This window comes from Cetorhinus maximus, chromosome 18 (genome assembly GCF_964194155.1).
Source record: "Cetorhinus maximus chromosome 18, sCetMax3.hap1.1, whole genome shotgun sequence".
In the NCBI taxonomy this organism is placed as follows: Eukaryota; Metazoa; Chordata; class Chondrichthyes; order Lamniformes; family Cetorhinidae; genus Cetorhinus; species Cetorhinus maximus.
This window is the reverse complement of record NC_135896.1, coordinates 7,885,989-7,905,420: the sequence shown is the minus strand read 5'-3', so window position 1 is coordinate 7,905,420 and position 19,432 is coordinate 7,885,989. Positions and strand designations below refer to the sequence as shown.

At 40.2% G+C, this 19,432-nt stretch overlaps 1 protein-coding gene across 13 annotated transcripts in view; it reads right to left on the bottom strand.

Moving 5' to 3' along the window:
* Positions 1–1,572: 1,572 nt before the first annotated feature.
* Positions 1,573–19,432, bottom strand: part of foxn3 (forkhead box N3) — a 341,543-nt gene continuing 323,683 nt past the window's right edge. For 10 of the 13 annotated variants that reach the window (XM_078562050.1, XM_078562056.1, XM_078562051.1 and 7 more), the window contains 2 exons: positions 18,622–18,730; positions 7,170–9,247 (listed from right to left, as the gene is read on the bottom strand). In XM_078562050.1, coding sequence (XP_078418176.1) covers positions 8,701–9,247; positions 18,622–18,730 — 656 coding nt within the window. In that variant the 3' untranslated portion in view covers positions 7,170–8,700. Of the gene's footprint in view, positions 1,835–7,169; positions 9,248–18,621; positions 18,731–19,432 lie in introns of those variants that run through there. The other 3 variants (XR_013579427.1, XR_013579425.1, XR_013579426.1) reach the window with 3 other exon arrangements.

Here is a 19,432-nt window from a genome sequence, read left to right as displayed (position 1 = left end):
ATGCATTACAATGAGGTTCCCGATGACCAATGGTGGGAAACGTGGCCTGTCGTTGGCAGGCTGAGCGGACAATTGCGACCTGCCTTTCCGTTGTCGTGAAACCGATCGCACCATATTGTCCGCTCACACCACCTTTCACGCCTGTTGCCAGTGGGCACGGAAAATTCTGCCCTAAATGTTGCTTAGTGAATTGGCTGGCACTGATACTCATTCACTGCTCCAGAAATGAGGCACAGGGTACCAGGAATGCAGTGGCCTTATTTAAATTGCATCGACAGGGAATGGCAAAATATTTCCTGCCCTGGAAGTTGCCCACCAAGACCAGATTAAGTGGTAGAATTTGGTGGGTAGATCCTCCTGTGGGGCATGGGGGGTCTCATGATGGGGAAGGTCAGGGGCACAAGTGCATGGCCCTCCTACTGGCTCCACAGGTAAGAGAGAGCTTCTTCTAAATAAAAACAAATACCTTTTTAACTTTTTCCGGTCCCAGCTCTCTTCCCTGGTAACTGGATTAGTGAGAAACCCATTCAGATTCTTGCCTGGGCTGCAGATTCGAAGTAACTGTCGGTTCCTGATGACAGGTACTAGCAGCTAATACATAAAATGTTACTGAGGCCCAATTTCAGCCCTCTTAGGTGCGCATTACCAGCACAGCACAGCACTGAGTCTGGACTCGAATATGGGCCTGGACTAATTCCTACTCCATTCTCTCCAATTCTTTCTCCGTTATAAAACAATATCCAAGAGCAATAATAAGGGCCACTTATTAAACATTTCTGTATTGAAAGTCGAGTAGTTTTCAGATCAAAGCTGAAACACCCTAGGATTTTTCAGAACATTTTGTGTTTGCTGCAAATTTACTACATTTTGAGTATAAAATCCTTCATAAAAAAGTAATGGTGCAACATTTAATGAAGTTATTACCTCATTATCAATTGAAAATTACAAAACTAAGATTAGTAGATTTTTGTTAGGCAAGTGTGTTAAAGGTTATGGGAACAAGGCAGGTAGATGGAGTTAAGATACAGATCAGCCATGGTCTAATTCAATAGGTTTGAGGGACTGAATGCCCTTCTTCTGGTCCTAGTCCCAGCCACAGTTTAATCGTTGTTTTATCAGAGAACATTACATATTGGAACACGACCATTACGTTCAGGCTGTAGCTCGTAATATTAATTATGTTTGTAATGTTATGCGTGACGTTATCTGATGTCATTTTTTGGTTCCATCTCAGGGCATTGGCAAAGATGCATTCTATTTTCCTCACCCTTAGCTGATATGACAAAGACTTCTAATGAGATGAATACCCTGCTGTGTTTCTGTTTCATGATAATTGTACAACTGAATTGTTTTAGAGGGCATGCAGAGCCAATGACATAAGACTGAAGTCACCATGTAAGGGTAGCAGGTTCTCACCTCTGAAAGATATTGGTGAACCATTTGGGTTGATGCTGACAATTTGGCAGCTTGCATGGTAATTTCCTGGTAGTAGCCCATACAATTTATAACTTGCCTGTTGGGATTTAAATTCAAGGTTACTTGTTCAGCCCATAACCACAACAGATACCGTACCTGTCTGTGTGTGTCAGGAGTAGTTTCAATTGTTATTTATGCCCAAGACTTTAAAGCAAGTGGAATTAAGTTAAATGGCATTTTATTCAGAAAACTAGGCAAGATTACACATCTGATTGGGCGTTAAGTGCTGTCCAGTTGAGGAAGGTACGACTGTTCTCAGCAATTCTAATTTCCTGAAGCGATCACATTGGCTTCAATTCTTTCACTTAAAGACTCAGTGGAATTTTGCAGCGGTTTCTCGGTGTGGCTTTAATGAAACCTGACAGAAAGTAAAAGTGAAGAACAAATACAGCTTTAAATCAACAATACATTAAAAAATGTATGTTCAATCTAACCAGAATGGAAACAGATTGAACAAATGAAAAATGGTTGGCAAACAAACATATTAACCATGTGGTTGTTTAATCTGGGTAAAAAGTACATCCTGATACATTAATTCTATTTTATTTAATCATGCATAAAAGATTTAAGTTTGGTTTATTTTATTTGGACTATAGTACTGCTACCACCTTCTTTGAGTCCATATATTTTAGATTAGCATTTAACACTTTGAATCTTCATCCTTTTCAATATTACCCATCAACTTTAAACTGGCTTATTATTTACAGTCCTCGTCACCTGTCCAACTGAATCTAGTTTGACACACATTACATCACCCAGACATATTCAATCGTATTCAACTGTTCCTCATTCAAAACTGAAATGTGCCTTTCAGCCAATTTCAGGATTCCATCAATGTACCACCCCATTTATTAAATATATCTGGCATTTGGCTAAGTTAAAGCTACCATTCATTATCTGCAAGACCAATTCTGACAGTCACTATTGAACTAGTTAGAAATACTGGACGACAACACAATTCAAGGAGCCATTTTTTTCAATTGATGCAACTTGTAATTTTTTATTGCAACTGGAAGACAATACATCACAGAAACTTTATGGTAGGTTCAAGAAAAGTTTTTTTCATATATGGACAAGTGATATTTACAATTGATGATTTTTTTTGTCTTTGGCAAAATGATTAAACATCAAGGAAATGTAGAATGCAAGTATGCCTCTGTGTTGACTTTGTCATATTTCTTGAAGGTTGGTTGATTGCCTGTGCCTTCCGACTACTCACATTGTGAAAAGAAAACTATTTAAAAGTTCAACATACTTCTTGCAAAACAAGAAAATGGCAGTTTATAGATCATTAAATATCAAAGTAAACAAACTTGGCCTCTCATGTAACTATTAAGATAGACTACTTGCCTTGGATGTAGCACTCCTCAATCTTTGAAGTTATGCTTCACAAAAAGGTGTAACAATCACACAAACACCTTTAGGTGACAGTTTGGTACCATTAAATTCCACCTTGCCTGTTCTATACAGTAGCTTGTTATTTGATCATTTTCAATCCTCTCTAATCCAGAGTCATCGGTGTAGGTTTCAGCTATGCAATCCAAATTCACCTCCCCCATAATTTTAAGCATAATCACAGTACCACATCATGCTGTTGCATTATTAACCTAATTCAATATTTTAAACACTGAATTTCAGTGTCCCAGCTGGTAGCCCACATGACCTAGAATTTGATTTGAAAGAAAGGAAGGTAGAATGTATGGAATGCCAAGGATAACTTCACTGAAAGAATATGCTACGAAAAGGCAGAAATCTACATTTCTTCATTTGCTCTTTTTACATTCTATAGGATATCCTCCTTACATCAACAAAATCACTGGAGAGGGGGCTTAGTCTCCTATTGCAAAAAGCAGAAGCCAGCATTGATCTCCCAAACTGCTCAGGAAGCTTGAAGGTTACTCCATGGGGTCACCCTGTAACTAGCAAACAAATGTCTAAAGATAGCCTACATGGGAACAATTAGCTACACAAAAGGGCCTCTTCAGGGTTAACCACTCAAATTAGCTGGGAACAAGCTCTGCTCTCCTTTGGCTGCACTTTTACTCTGCCTTGAGATGTGGAGCTTTAGCTCAATAAGATACTAAAAAGGTTTTCAAATTTCTTGGTGTCTGGCCTTATGTTGCGGAGGAGAAAAAGTTAGCTGTAATTCCATATAGTGGAAATCTTTCCTTCCTCGATTTATTCAGGATAGGGAGGGTAGGTCAAAACTGCAGTTGTCACAACTATTCTATTGCAGGTGTAAATTCTGCTACTGCTTTTTGGCAAAGACTTAGGTAGGGATCTCCTCATACTGGACAAATCGAACCAGTGCTATAGCTTCTTGTGCTCCCAGCTAATGTCAAGATTTATTCTGGGCAGTTCAACTGTGGTAACTGGATGAAAATCAAATCAAGGAGTCTATCAGTTGAAAGTTCAGAAAGATCTTCCTATGCAGCTATCTGTCTACAAGTCTTGCAATAATATTCTTTAACAATGGCATTTGTGAAAAGTTTTACAGGCTTTATGCTTCCCAACTCCCAACACAGCAAGTTTTTTCTTCCAACTGTTCTATCTGGGGTAAGGTGTATCTGGTGGCAGTTAGGCAGAGTGATTGGAAGTGGGGGCATGGAAATATGGAAAATAATTGAGATAGCAACACCAGCCTGCCCTTGTGCATCTCCACGAAACAAAGACGTTAGCACAGAGATCTATTGCAAAAGTTTAAAGGAAATGTCAAAGGCCCAAATAGCCAGTTTCATCACCCCTAATGCCATGATGTAATATCTGATCCTTACCATTACCCCGTTTATCAAAGTGTTTGAGGATTTGAAAGGCCAAATTCTTATTTTTTCCCTTTACCTCTTCTGTGCCGAAGGTAGTGATTCATACTGAAGCAAAGCTCAATGAAAAGTACCTTTCCCAGTGGGTGTTCTACAAAGCCTGCTAATTTTGGGAGGTTTTATGAAGTAGGTCCTCAGCACATGTAATTAATTTCAACTGGGGTTGTTGGTTATTGATCAGTAATGGGAATCTGTGCCAAATTTATTTCTCTCAAAACTGGGTGCAGGAAGGCTAATTGAACCATTCTTGGTAAAGTCATATGGAGACTTTAAGTTGGCAGGACAGGAGCAATTTAAGGCTTGGTTTAAGATTTGAAGCTTTGCAGTTGTGCTGCATCTTATCTACAAGGACAGTCCCTGGAACTGCTTTTCTAGTTTAATGGTTATATCTTGCTAATGCTCAATAGCCTCTTTCCCATTGAAGGCAAACATACCAGTTTTGTTCCAAATATCCTTCAGCTGGCCTTCGGTTTTACAAGCTTGCAAATACTAGCCTGACACCCACCTATATCTACTAATCATAGAGGTTTGCTAGAAGTGCTGGCCATCTTTTCACAGAATGATTATTCAGCTAACTGAGCAATAGGTGCCTTTGCTGCCAGATTACCTGGGCTCAGAAGAAACACTATAATGCTCCGTAGTTGGTGAATTCGAAAAGTTAGCCAGCAGAACTGGTGCACATCCACTGGAGCCTGTAAGATGTCAGGCAGAGTTGGTGTGCTTAAAACCTGATGTTTCCAAACCTCTTTCAAGGGCAGAGATCTTTGCTTAGCTTCATTAGCTTTGCTCGTGGCAAGAAAATCAACTCCATGACTGGGCTTATCAGTATTAACTGATAACAAGAGTTTTTCATTTTGGCAAGGGGGAGATGTTGCTTTTAAAGGAAACTGTGAAAACCTTAAAGGGTTGACATTATTGAAACAGGCCCATCAGCTGTTATCCCATCCAAATCAAAGATTTCAAAGCCCAGTGAAAAAGTGTGTACCCTATGTATTCTGAACTGATAGTTGAAGTCATGAACACCTGAATAATGATAAGTGTTGTTAAAAGAACAGAAAAGGGTGAAACATATAGTTGTCAAAATCTGAAAGAGAAATACAGATTCACATTTTGGTGAGGCCATTTCATTTAGCCTTTCACTTGAAAGGTCACTCTGGTTTCCTTTCTCAAATGCTAACTGATCTGCTACTACATCTTCAACTTGTACCTGCTTTCTTTTAAATTTCTTGCTTTCACGGTTTTATAACAATCCCTACTCGTGTTACAAAATCCTGATATCAACTTGCATGCACCACAATACAGAACCCTTGATGAACATCTATCCTCGGCGTTTAACAACTCTCACGGCAGCTACGTTTCTCTCATGGATTTCAATCTAAAGTGGGTGGAGAGGATGAAGATGCCCAGTGTATTGAACCTTTAGCCATTTTCCCCAATTTCTGCTTCAGAGTCTAGCTCAGCAGGGTCATCAAATTATTCTTCATCCATTTCCTTTAGGCATTTTAATATGAGTGAGTGCTTAGAATGAGCAGGGACGAGTGCCAACCTCAAAAGTGAGCAGGGAAGATGATTTTGATACTTCTGTGATTTGCTTTCACCATTTTACTTTGGGATAACCTCTGCTTTTTGCATGTAGGACGCTAGCATCCCAACACTTTCCAGTTCTATGGCTTGCTTTATCCTATGGGATGTAATAGCTAACCAAAGAAGGATTGCAGCTTTTGCTTGGTTGGTTTTGGTCACATGAGTGTTTAATTTCAATATATCACTATGGAGATTAAAACCTGTCTTAGTTATTGTTTTTATCCCCTAATTTCAAGTCTTTCACCTCCTTAACATTGCAGATTTCTGCCCGTCATGGAATATTAATGCACATGATTTCTAAAGCCTTCAGAGTAAAGATCACATATTTGCACAAATAATCCATCATTGTAGTAATTTACCCAGTTAAAAAAAGGCAGTGCCCCCTTTGTCAATGTTAATGAGCCAATTTAAAAAAAATCAAAACTGCAAGAGCTATTTTTACTCAACACCCTGGTCACAAAGTATTCACCACGTTATATAAACATAACCCAGGTGACAATAGTTTTGCAAAATCCAGTTGTACTGTTCTCCTTTGTATGCCTGCGAACAATTACAATATAGAATTCTAATTGGATTTTTTTCCACAATGTCTATTGTCATTAAACCCAGCATGTTCAGGTTTAATCAATATCCGTCTGCAATTTTAAACTCTGGCATACATCGGCCAAAAAAAAAAAGACTGGATTTGCTCTCCTGGTTATCAGTTTTCAGAAGGAGCGTGTCGAGCAGTGAGTGTGAATGAACACCTTTATTTCTACCAAAGTAGGATCATTTGAGAGAATGCCAGGCCACCAAATTTCTGAGGCAAATTACAGACAGACTTACCGAGTGTTGCTCAAAAAACCAGTGCCACCCGCTGATCACACTGGCTGCACGCATTTTTCTTTCTTGATCTCCAACACACAAAGTTTCAATTAAATAAAAATTAGGAATTCAACAATTGCCAAAATAATGCGAGTTTAATCAGTTGCTCTTATGGGCCCATCTTATCAAATTCTTCTTTTGAAAAAAAAAACCGACAAAACAGTTGAACAAAAAAAGGTGGTGATTTACTTTTCTTCTGATCGCTGTAATGAGCAGCACTGCTAGGTGCCGTTTTGTGACATATTGCCAATATATGATATTGATATTCAATACATCACTCCACCTCAAATATTTAACAGATAAATTTGAGGAGATTAGATAAATCATGCACACTCACTACTGACTAGGTGAGAACAGAGTCTTATTTCCCACACCCCCCACCCACCGCCCCACCCCTCCTCCCCACCCCACCCCCCGCCCCCCACCCACTCTATACTGGGGGACAGTGTTATATGTTACCTGTCACTGTTCTTCATATCTTACAAGCCTGTAGTGGGGCCCGAATGTGCAGACAAGGCAGTATATTCAACCATCCAAGCCCTACCAGAAATGTGAAGTCTTCATATTGCAGAGTAAGTTCCCCAACAGTCAGTTTTTTTCCCTGAAAAAAAGGTTAAACCTTATCACCTGCTTCAAAAAAAAAAAAATCTAGGCCTAAGGGCTTAAAAATTAGAGGCATAGCCTTTTCTCTATTTTCTATATTTATATGAAAATAATTCATGCTCATGCTAAATACATTATTTACCTTACATGAACTCTTTTTTTCGTCTTTGAATAAAAAGCAAAGTTTTTGTTCAAAGAACCCATGCAACATGGATTGGATAATCCTGCTGGCTACGTAGGTTATATTCCAAAATCAATGGTCTTTTATCATACACGTATCCTGACTGAGAGAGAAACTGCTTACTCCAGTTCCAGGGCAGTGGAGGAGCTCACCGATATCACTGTTCAGCAATTCTGTTTCAGAATAATACTAATGGCAGGCTTTAGAGCTTTTTTCTCTTTTTTTTTGTCGTCTTCCTCATCATGGCCAGATCAAGCACTTTGATCGGTCAGGATGGATTAGTATCACTATCTTGTTATCACTTGATTATGAATTTCTTTGCAAGACTTGATTGCTTTCACATCACTCAGGCAGTTTCAAAGGCGGTGTGTTTTCTTTCTCTTTGCACGCAGTGCCATCCATCAGGCATATGGCTTTGAACATGTGTGTGCGCGTGAGGGGTTTAAGAAGACAGAAATTTGTGGAACTGACCAATGGCAGGACTTTTTTTAAAAACTTTAAATAGATTGTTTTTCCCTGTTTTGTTTTTCCCAATAATGATGGCGGTCATCTGCTATACTGTTAAAGACCCAGAGCTCTTGTACTCAAGTGCAGTTGCCTCCAACGAATCCATCACAGTCTCGAGCAGCACATTAATTTTCTTCCTTTTCCCCAGATGCCTCTAGGCCATAGTGCTATTCAGGCTGGCTGTCGTTCAGCATGGCTGGATCAGAACAGTCCATCACTGACCCATCCTTTCACATTAGAACATTACGGGATTCGAAACGCAAACTCAATACATGTCAGTGTAATGCATCCTGTGTGCACCTGTATAGTCAAGTTGAAATAATGAACAGAGAGGGGGGGAAAGGGAGGAGGAAGGAGAGAGGGGGAGAAAGGGGGGAGGGGGGAAGAGAGAGAGGGGGAGAGAGAGAGAGAGAAGGTGCAGTGATTTTGGCTTTTGTTGTCAGTCAATGAAAAGCTTTTGCAAATTAGCTGAGTGTCAGTAAAAGTTCTGCTATGGCTTCAATCTCCTTAAACGAAAATTATTTTTATATTAAAAAAACTCAAGGGGGCTTAAAATAGGAAAACAAAGTGATTGCTGATATTGCCACAAATCATTATAATTCACCTGACGTGCTGAAAGAAAATAAATTTCTGCCAACAATCTTAAAGAGGCTGTGCATTACTGTCTTAATTTTTTGCTGAATGTTGCTGCTCTTTCTGCCCTTTCGAAGTGCGGTTTGTGATGTTATCCAAACAGGAGCGAATCCCTGCCAAGTGCAGGAGTGAACCCGCTGCCTCTTTCATTTCCTCGTCATCACTTTCTGGTGGTTTCTCTGTGCGCCTCTTTTTAAGCGGCAGTGTCTCAGTTGCATTTTTTTTTGCTTTTGTCAGGTGTTGCCGTTTCGTGTGCTGAGATAAGTACCCACTGTCAGCTAAGGAATCCTTGGTTTCTTTTTTGTTCTTTTTCTCCTCATCTTCTGTCTCGCTGTAGCTCTCGTGGCTGTGGTAACTCCCTTCGCTGACCTCACTTCCGTCGTGGCTGCCCTTTGTGGCAAACTCGTAGTGGTCATCGGCAGAGGAAGAGGACGTTGAGTCGCTGGTGGGGGATGTACTCCTGTGATTGGAAGATTTCGCCACGCTGTAATTGTGATCTTCCTTAGGATCACTGCTGACAACCGGGGAGCCACAGGACTGCTCGCTATCGTTCCGCATCCGACAGTTTGCGATTCCATTCCTGAAAGGGGCAAAAAAATTACAGGTCAGTTTACTAAGTCGCCATGCGGTACTCTGCTCAACAATGGTGCCCTGTGGCAAAGTGCAACATGGAAATGAATGCACATATAGGAACACTAGCCTACATTTTTCTTCGGGGGAGTGCTTTTGAAACATTCAAGTGGGAAACTGAGGTTTCGGCTTTTCTGATCATTCTTTTCTTCCCACATAGGAAAGTTCTATTTCAGGATTGTGTTTTACAGTACAACACACAGTAGTTGCACAAGTTTTGACACCAAAATAATAGACAGATAGTACACTTGGCACTGAAGTTGCCTCCTCAGTGACAACAGGCGATTTTTTTGTTTCTACAATCAATAAACAAGATACGCCCACTGGGTGAAGGAGTCTCTGGTCCCAGGTGTTCTGCAGGACTTGCCTTACCTCAGCCCCATCTCTCTGGTTGTGGGCAAAGTGAGATAAAATATCCTACAGATCTGCCTCTTTTGTTCTTTTTCTGCTAGATAAGATAAATGCATGATGGAGAAAGGATTAGAAGGTTATGCTGTTAGGATTAAGTGAAGTGGGAGAAGGCTTCTGTGGAGCATAACCACTGGCATGATCTGCTGGACTGAAATTTTCTTTTGCTTTCATTCATGGGATGATGAGCGCATTGCCAGCAAGGCCAACATTTATTGCTCATTCCTAACTGCCTTGAAGAAATGGTGGTGAGCCACCTTCTTGAACTGCTGCAGTCCATGTTGTGTAGGTACACCCACAGTGCTGTTAGAGAGTTCCAGAATTTTGACTCAGTGACAGTGAAGGAACAGTGGTATATTTCCAAGTCAGGATGGTGTTTGATTTGGAAGGAAACTTGCAGGAAGTGGTATCCCTATGCGCCTGTTGACCTTGTTTTTCTAGGGGTAGAGCACTTTGGTTTGGAAGATGCTGTCAAAGGAGCCTTGGTGAGTTGCTGCAGTGCATCCTGCAGATGGCACACACTACCACCAATGCACAGTAGCGGCAGAGGAAGTGAATGTTTAGGGTATGTTGTACGGTGTGCCAATCAAGCTGACTGCTTTGCCCTGGATGGTGTCAAGCTTCTTGAGTATTGTTGGCGCTGCACTCATCCAAGCAAGTGGAGAGTATTCCATCACACTCGTGACTTGTGCCTTGTAGATTGTGGACAGATTTTGGAGAGTAAGGTGGTGAGTTACTTGCCGCAGAATTCCCAGTCTCTGACCTGCTCTTGTACCCACAGTAATTTATATGGCTAGTTCTGTTAATTTTCTAACCAATGGTAACCCGCCTCCCAAGAGTGTCGATGATGGGAAATTCAGCAATTGAGTATTAAAGGGAAATGGTTAGATTCTCTCTTGTTGGAGATGGTCATTGCCTGGCACTGTGTGGCAATGTTACTATTATGGTATGAATATTACTGCTTCCATGCTGTAAATTTTATGTACAGCACCACTCCTAAACGCAAGACACTCAAATCTTACAGGAAATGACTAGCATTGCTGTTCTGTGTGCAAGGCACTCTGTATTTTGAAGATGTGTTGTGAATTTCTATTGGCCCTTTCCCTTTCCCAGTGATCATAAGGAACATCTCTTATTATCCCTTCCAGCATCTTACCAATAACGGATATGAGGCTGATAGGCTTATAGTTCCCTGGCTCTGATTTGTCCCATTTTAAACTGTAGGGGAAATGGTTAAGAAATGAGGAACATTAAAATTTTATCATTTCACATAACGGAACAAGAAGTCAGAAAATATTTGATAAATGAGAATACCTACAGATGTTCACACAACAGAATGTTAATCTGTGGAGAATAAATGTGCGGAAAAGTGGAATATTCAGGGTGACTGGGAAACTTGGCTAGCTTCCTAATGGCAGTGAAAGAGAACACGCTATTCTACTCAAAGAATAATCCTTTAATTCAGGGTTTTTTTTTAACCCAATATAATAACAAATATAAACATATTTTCAGTTTCCCGAAACTGGGGCAAAATTAATCAATGCATTATAATTATTGGTAAACATTTCAAATGAAGTGTGAATGTTTGCTGCTCTAACATGACACTGAGTGAAGTGGGTAGTTGTTCTATTTCTAGTTCTAATCAGTAACATGAAAGGACTGTTATAAAAACACACTTAATGAATTTTTATGTAAAATTCCTGAAAAATTGTTAGCGGCTTCTGAAACAATATTACAGAAGGAGGATTATTCTTTTTGAGTTCTCTGCCCGAAGGCAGGTCCGACTTGCAGCTGAATGATCTCCACTATGGTAGGGCAAGGAGGCAGGTCCAAAATCCACCTGAACTGGAACGGAGATCGAACCCCATGCTATTAACACAATCTGAACCATCCAGGCCATCAAACCAACTGTGCCAACTGACCCCCAGTAACTCTCATAGCCTGCCCACTGCCTGATGGAACATCAGGACACTCTATATTCAAAACTGTGTTGCTTTTCCAGTGCACATACAATATCAAAGATAACCTGCTGAAGGCAGGGTTCAATAGCAGTGGGACTCATGAACAATTAGAATCACATCCTCTCCCACTCATATCCAATGCCCCATTTACCATTTCTGCAGCAGATTAGTATCACTGTTTCAGAGATGCATCAACTAGAACATCTACTGTCATGTAACCAGGATCCAGGCGGAGGGGCATGTTAGTGGGGTGGTGAAAAAGGCATATGGCACACTTGCCTTTATCAATCGAGGTATAGATTACAAAAGTAGGGAGGTCATGTTGGAGTTGTATGGAACCTTGGTGAGGCCACAGCTGGAGCACTGTGTGCAGTTCTGGTCGCCACATTATAGGAAGGATGTGATTGCACCGGAGAGGGTGCAGAGGAGATTCACCAGGATGTTGCCTGGGATGAAACATTTAAGTTATGAAGAGAGGTTGGATAGACTTGGGTTGTTTTTGTTGGAGCAGAGAAGACTGAGGGGCGATCTGATTGAGGTGTACAAGATCATAAGGGGCATGGACAGAGTGGATAGGGAGCAGCTGTTCCCCTTAGTTGAAGGGTCAGTCACAAGGGGACATAAGTTCAAGGTGAGGGGCAGGAGGTTTAGGGGGGATGTGAGGAAAAACTTTTTTACCCAGAGGGTGGTGACGGTCTGGAATGCACAGCCTGGGAGGGTGGTGGAGGCGAGTTGCCTCACATCCTTTAAAAAGTACCTGGATGAGCACCTGACACATCATAACATTCAAGTCTATGGGCCAAGTGCTGGTAAATGGGGTTAGATAGGTAGGTCAGGTGTTTCTCACGTGTCGGTGCAGACTCGATGAGCCGAAGGGCCTCTTCCGCACTGTGTGATTCTGTGAATTCTGTATAGACAAGCCCTTGCAGAGTTCCTTGTCTCAACTTCAGAAAGACAATATCACATTCCCAAAATGATCAATATGGGATTTTAAAAAAAAAGTTAGCAAATAACCAAATCAACATGCTAATATTTCAATAAATAGAGGTGGGGGGGAGAAATCAGAACCTGCCAACATGCGAACAGAAATCTGTTGACCCAAGCAGCTCCCTAGGGTCCCCTCATAAACCGCAGTTTTAAATTCTACATGTCACTCAGGAAAATTAGTGAGGGGTGTGGTAGGCTCTAAAAAGAAATTACATAGAATTTACAGCACAGACATAGGCCATTTGGGCCAACTGGTCGGTTCTGGCATTTATGCTCTACCTCAGCCTCTTCATGCACTATTTCATCTTACCCATCTATTTCACTTCTTTCTGCCTTGTGCACTTAACTAGCTTCCTCTTAAAGACAATAACACTATTCACCTCAACCAATCCATGTGGTAGCAAGTTCCACATTCTGCGAAATAAGTTTCTCCTGAATTCCTCATTGGATATTTTAGCAACTACCTTACATTTATGGCCTTTATTTATGTAAATAAAATTGGTATGCCAAAATTTCAATTTTGTTATTGTACTGGCGCAGCATAATTTTCAACTTAGCAACCCACATCCATTGTTTTTGTGTCACATTGTCAATACCTTGATACTCAATTCCACTTGGTTCTTCTAGTTATCTGAGAAGTTGAATACTCACCAAAGTTAACACTCAGGTATGCAACTGTGAAACTTTTAGTTTTCATTATCTAGGACCAAATCTGAATTAACATGCTACATCGCTATACAGTACTGATAACCAGCAGAAAGAGAGCTTTTACTGAAATTTTGACTTAGGCAACAATACTGAGCACCATTTAAAATGTTAAGCTTAGAACCCACTATGGTGCATAACATCATTGCTTTGTTTACATGAGTGCAGATCTATTCTGTATGAAATTATAAGCAAAATATATTAGGAACACATTTATATAAATACAACTACATTGATATAATGCATTTAAGAAAGCAAAACACCCCAAAAGATTATGAGAATATAACAAGCTGAGATTAATAATGAAAACATGAAAAATTATGTTGTCTTTGTACATGATACTAAAGTACTAATGCATTTGTTAACTTTAAATGTGTGGATATGTTTTAAGGTTAGTCCCATTATGCAGGCAGTTCATGTCACTAATTATATATTGTAGCTTTCATATTAATTTAAATACAGAGAACTGTTGTAATGTAAAATATTAAAAAGAGGTTAGAATTACACTTTGCGTGACAACTAATACTTTTCTCACAATTGGATTATGTTGAATAAAAAGCATTTTTAGCTGAGATTTCATTAAAAGAATCATCTACTTAGAACAGTAATAGCTCAAGAAGGGGTGTCCTAAATAAGTTGGTATATAGCTAAATTATCAAAAAAGTGTGAAATAAATTCCAGAGGGAGCACACATTTAAATCTATTGAGGCACAGATAATTAAAATAAACCTATTTCTATATTTAACACCTGATAAACTCATTCAAGTTGCATGTAAATATTACGACGTTATTGCAATTTATTACTTCAGTAGTCCTCACAACAGACAAAAAGAAAGGGAAAACTGGAAGCCAACCAGTAGCATGAGGATGTAAGCCATCTGCTGCCTCTGGAAGAGGTTACAAAATACTAGAACTGCTTTATGCTCTCAATGTTTACTCTTAATATTAAGTAGACAATATTTTGGTTATTGTGTTGATAGACTTTACAAGTTTAAATACATTAAGTCAGTTACATGGTTGGCGAAAATACAGGAACAGAGGATAAGTTCAGAAGGCTGACAAAAAAAAAGGGATCCGTGGCTTTATAATGAGATGCATAGAATACAAAAGTAGGAATGTTATACCAAACCTTTATAATCCCTAGTTGGGCTGCAGCTTTTTAAAAAAAAAATTCATTCACAGGACGTGGGCTTCACTGGCTGGGCCAGCATTTATTGCCCATCCCTAGTTGTCCTTGAGAAGGTGGTGGTGAGCTGCCTTCTCGAACTGCTGCAGCCCATGTGGTTTAGGTACACCCACAGTAATTTTGACCGAGCTGAAGTACTGTGTTCAATTCTGGGCACGGCACTTGAGGAAGGATATCAATGCCCTGGAGAGCATGCAGGGGAGATTTAAGAAAATGGTACCAGGGACGAGGAACCTTGGAAGACTAGAGAAGCTGGGGTTGTTTTCCTTGGAGCAAAGATTAAGGAGAGAATTAATAGGGGTATTCAAAATCTTGAAGAGTTTTAATAGAGTAAATAAGGAGAAACTGTTTCTACCGGCAGAAGAGTCAGTGAGCAGATGTATGACAATTGGCAAAAAGGGCCGGAGTTGAGGGCAAGGAGCATTTTATTCACTCAGCGATTCATGATGACCTGGAATAAACTGTCTGGAAAAAGTGATGGATGCAAAAGAGAAGTGGACAAATTCTGCAGGGTCATGGGGAGAGAGGGTAAGTAGAACTAAATGGCCAACTCTTCGAAAGAGTCACGGCAGGCCCAGTGAGCCAAATGGCTTTGTATCAGTCAATGAAACAATGCTAATTTAGAAACCATGGAGCATACTGGGTTTCGAAAAAGTCATCCTGAAACATGGTGGGATGGCTGTGTAATCACTTGCTTACTCATCCTGAATTTTTGCATATGGTTTAATTCTTGGAGCAGCAAACACAGCTGGCTCAGTGCATTTCTGTTATTTTACATATATTATGCGAAATTGATTTTTAAAATATATTTTTGGGGGATATTCAGTCATTCTGTGAAAAGGCTTTGCATGTGTGTATATACGTGTGTGTGTGTGTGTGTGTGTGTGTATGATTTAATTAAACTGGGCAGAGGTTAATAGGAGACAGGTTGTCTGGGGGGTTGAAAACATGGAAAGGATAGAGGTGTTAGGTTTGAGGTACAAGTGAATAGGTTAGATCTAACATTGGCATTTTTGGATAAGTGGAAAGTTTGCTTGAATATCCAAGGGGAGTCATAGGTGAAAAGAAACATGTCTGCATCTTGCAGGAATTGCATAGGTAAACAGAAGGGGGGGAATATTATATTTTATTGACCTGAAAGCAAAGACAAGTTGGAAACATGAATGATCTTATATTTGGAAGGGTTTGAGTTTCAAAGAGGTGTGAAAACAATGGAACCTGATATAAAGGGAAAAATTGTATTTTAGAGTTACTGTGGAGAGCTTAGTTGGGCTGTAGCTGCTTGAGCTGTTGGGCTGTTGAGCTGGAGGTATGAGATGTAGCAGCTGGAGCTGTGAGCTGAGAGGGGATGCAGTTTGAATCAACCATCCAGTCAAACTAGTAAAGTCTTGAGCTGCAAAAAGCAGTTTTATTCTGAAGCTTGGATTATCACAGCAGAGTGGAAGAGTGTTACAGATCATGTGATATGCCTTTATTAAAGCTCCAGCAGTTTGCCTTGGGTAATATTACTGGATTTTTAAAAGTTAAACATCTATAAGGGAGTGTTGCCAGGGAGATGTTTACTTGTGGGTCTGACCAAGTAAAGTGTCTTTTTGGGGGAATGTTTTGTAAGGCTAAGTTTAACGGTGTATCTGTAGTCCTGTGTGCTTAAGTTTTCTTTTATTCTTGTTAATAAAACTTTTACTTATAATTTTTAAAATCCCAAAAGTGTTACTGGACTTCTTACTGCTGAGATCTGTATGTCTCCTTCTTGTTTTCAGAATACAATCAAAGGGTATGGCCTGTAAGCCAAGTTTCCCTCTGGGATTTGGTTTGCTCAGCAATTAACATCGGCTGTGGTCATAACAATATGTTGGTGCAATGTACTGTAAATGATATTCAAATCTATACAAAGGGCAATGCCATGCGAGGCTGTAGTTTGCAAGCAATGAAAATGTTTGTATTATTAAGATCAAAGAAATAGCAGCAGTAGGCCATTCAGCCCTTTGAACCCACTCCACCACTCAATAAGTTCGTGGATGATCTGATCGGGGTCTTAACTCCATTTTTCTGCCTGTCCCCCATAACTCTCGACTCACTTGTCAATCAAAACTCTAACTCAGCCTTGAATATATTCAATGACCCAGGCTCCATCGCTCTCTGTGGGAGATTTCCAAAGACTAACAACCCTCTGAGAAGAAATTCTTCTTCATCTCAGTCTTAAATTGGAGAGCTCCTTTTTTCAAACTGTGCCCCGAGGGTTAAATGGTGAGAGGCTATATTATGAATTGCAGCATTTTTTTTCTAAAGTATAGCATCATGTGGGAAAACTGCGAAATAAAGCAGGACACCGAGGACAAAACTGCTAGGCAGGGAAGATCTTACCATAAAAATGTTATTTCAATCCCTAGAGAGTTGTAACATAAATATTTTTTGTTTACAAAATAAAAATGTTTGGTCAATGTTCAAACTTCATGGCTATATATATTTGGATGTTGCCACTAATTCCCCACATGTAGGTTACAACCCACAGCAAACCAGATTAAACTTGCCACATTTGTAAAAGCCAGAAGCCATAAACTACAACTTCCTGGCAGTCAACCTTAGTGAACATGCCGAGATTTTGTGGCCAGGAGCTGGCAGCATCAATACTGCATAACCACAATGCACATGTTTGACTTTATCCTGCCCTAATGAAAACTAAAAATACTTACTAATATGGTTGCACTCAAGACTTAATCTAGTGTAGCTGACTAAAATAACAGCTAAACAAGGAATTCAAATCATTGTACTCTGTGTTTAATGGTAGGTAGTGCAGGGAATACCAACCAAGACTGAGGGTGTGGGGCTCCTTATTATGGTCTTTTTCTTCCAGTTCTTGCCTGACTGCCAGCCAAACCAACAGGCTGGCCGGCAGGAGGCCGCATTCAGGGACAATCCCAGGTAATCAGGAAGGGAAGGAGCAAGAGATCAGGGCTTGCGAGTGGAGAGACCATTGTGATCTCCAGTGTGGAGGGAAAAGAGGCCGTCACTGGAGGGAGGGAGTGGGAGACTGGGCTGGGAGGTGCGGAGAAGAAAAGGGCCAGCACAGGAGAGTGGAAGCAAAAGGTTGGGGTGGAGGAGGTTTGCAAACACAGCAAGGGAGAGGTGAGATTGCGAAATGCAGGGGGGGGTGGTGGTTAGAGAGGCCGAAGACTTCCTGAGGGACCAGGGGAACACGACTGTTTATTTTGGTCCACAAGGTGCACTGTAAAAGTCACTTATTTTCTTGAGCCAGCAGCTTCCAGCTCACTGTCGCTGCTGGGTTCCACCAACCTTGGAAAACCCACGGCAGCAACGGTTATCAATTTAAATTAGGCTCACAATTGCACTGCAGAACCCCGATATAAACATGTTCACGAACTGCCCCACCTCTCAAAGGCAAGTCATGAAAAGCAATCATTACAAAAACAGCATCAGGTGCTTACATGGCAGGTTGGGGACAGGTTCACATTTTATAATTTTTAAACCCCAACCCAACCATCTTCCAACCATTTTGTGGGGCATATGGGGTTAATAGAGGGCACTATTACAGCAACTGAAATAGCCACCTATTTATATCTGTCCAGTGGATCTGCAGTGGATGGGGAGGTAATATTTTAGACTTCTCCTTTCAGCAAATTCAGAGTTAGGTTAGTCAAAGTGGAAAATACAAAGTAATTTAGCTGGAATTCAAATTTACATTTCTAACAGTTTCATGAGATTTCATTACATAGCACTAAATGAAAGGATAATAATTGGAAATGTTGTAAGACACAAGCATAGATAAGTGGTTGACCTGAAACACAGAAGGCCAGGTGTAATAGCTTGAGGTGGATACAACTTGCCAGGCACAAAATGAAGCTCGCTCTGTTTGTAGGTTTGGGAGAAATTGAAGCAGATCATTTATCAATAGCGTGCTTCTCCAAAGTTCTACCTCTTACTATTGTGCAACATTATAGAATTTACATCCAGAATGTTTTACAGCTTCATTAGAAGTCATGTGGCCACCTGACTTAAGAAGGCTGAGTACTTCAATTCCAACATTTAAGTGATGGGAGATAAGTGCTAACTTTTTACCTTACTGCAGCAGCCATACTCCCAATGCTATTGATTGGCAGTGGCTTCATCCCCATGAATGGCCCTCGAGTGTACGCTCGACCTCCATTTGGCATAACTCCCACAGCATCTGTATAGGAGAAGAACTACAATGTTAGAGGAATCCACAGTTACAGAACCCAAACTTTTCTACACCATTTCAGGCAACATGTCTAGAAAATAAAATTAATACATAATACTATTAACACTTCATCCATTTAAGTAAAATATATCACAAGAGTTTGCTTCAATATTGTGGCTAACATTCACAATGCCCAGGGCGGTCTTTTAACTAAGTATAATGCATGAATCAATAGCAAAAGTGGATTTTTTTTTCTGCTTTTGCTTGCATCGGATTGCATTCATGAATGCCATTATTGTATGTAAATCTCAATCAGCATGGTGTTTTCCTACTGTAATATTTTGAGAATGCTCCTGTTTGAGTCTCTTCCAGGTTATTTACTTTGCATTATACTGATACCTTGATAAAATGTCTGTCCATTAATTCATAAGGATATTCTCAAAAGAAATTAAATACTGACCACTACGTTGTGCAATGTGTTTATTTTGAGTTTCTGCCACAGTATTAGAGCTGTACATATATGCTTTCTCTGCTTTGTTTGTATCTTCATGGTCAGTGCCATTATTTTCATATCGTACATGGGAACCAAAACACAGTTTAAAAAAAGCACAATACATTTTAATGTTCGATACACTTAATTCATCACCCCAAATTGCTCCCACAATCAATACTTCAACCTCATGCTTAGCCTTGGATATTCTTTCTAGACAA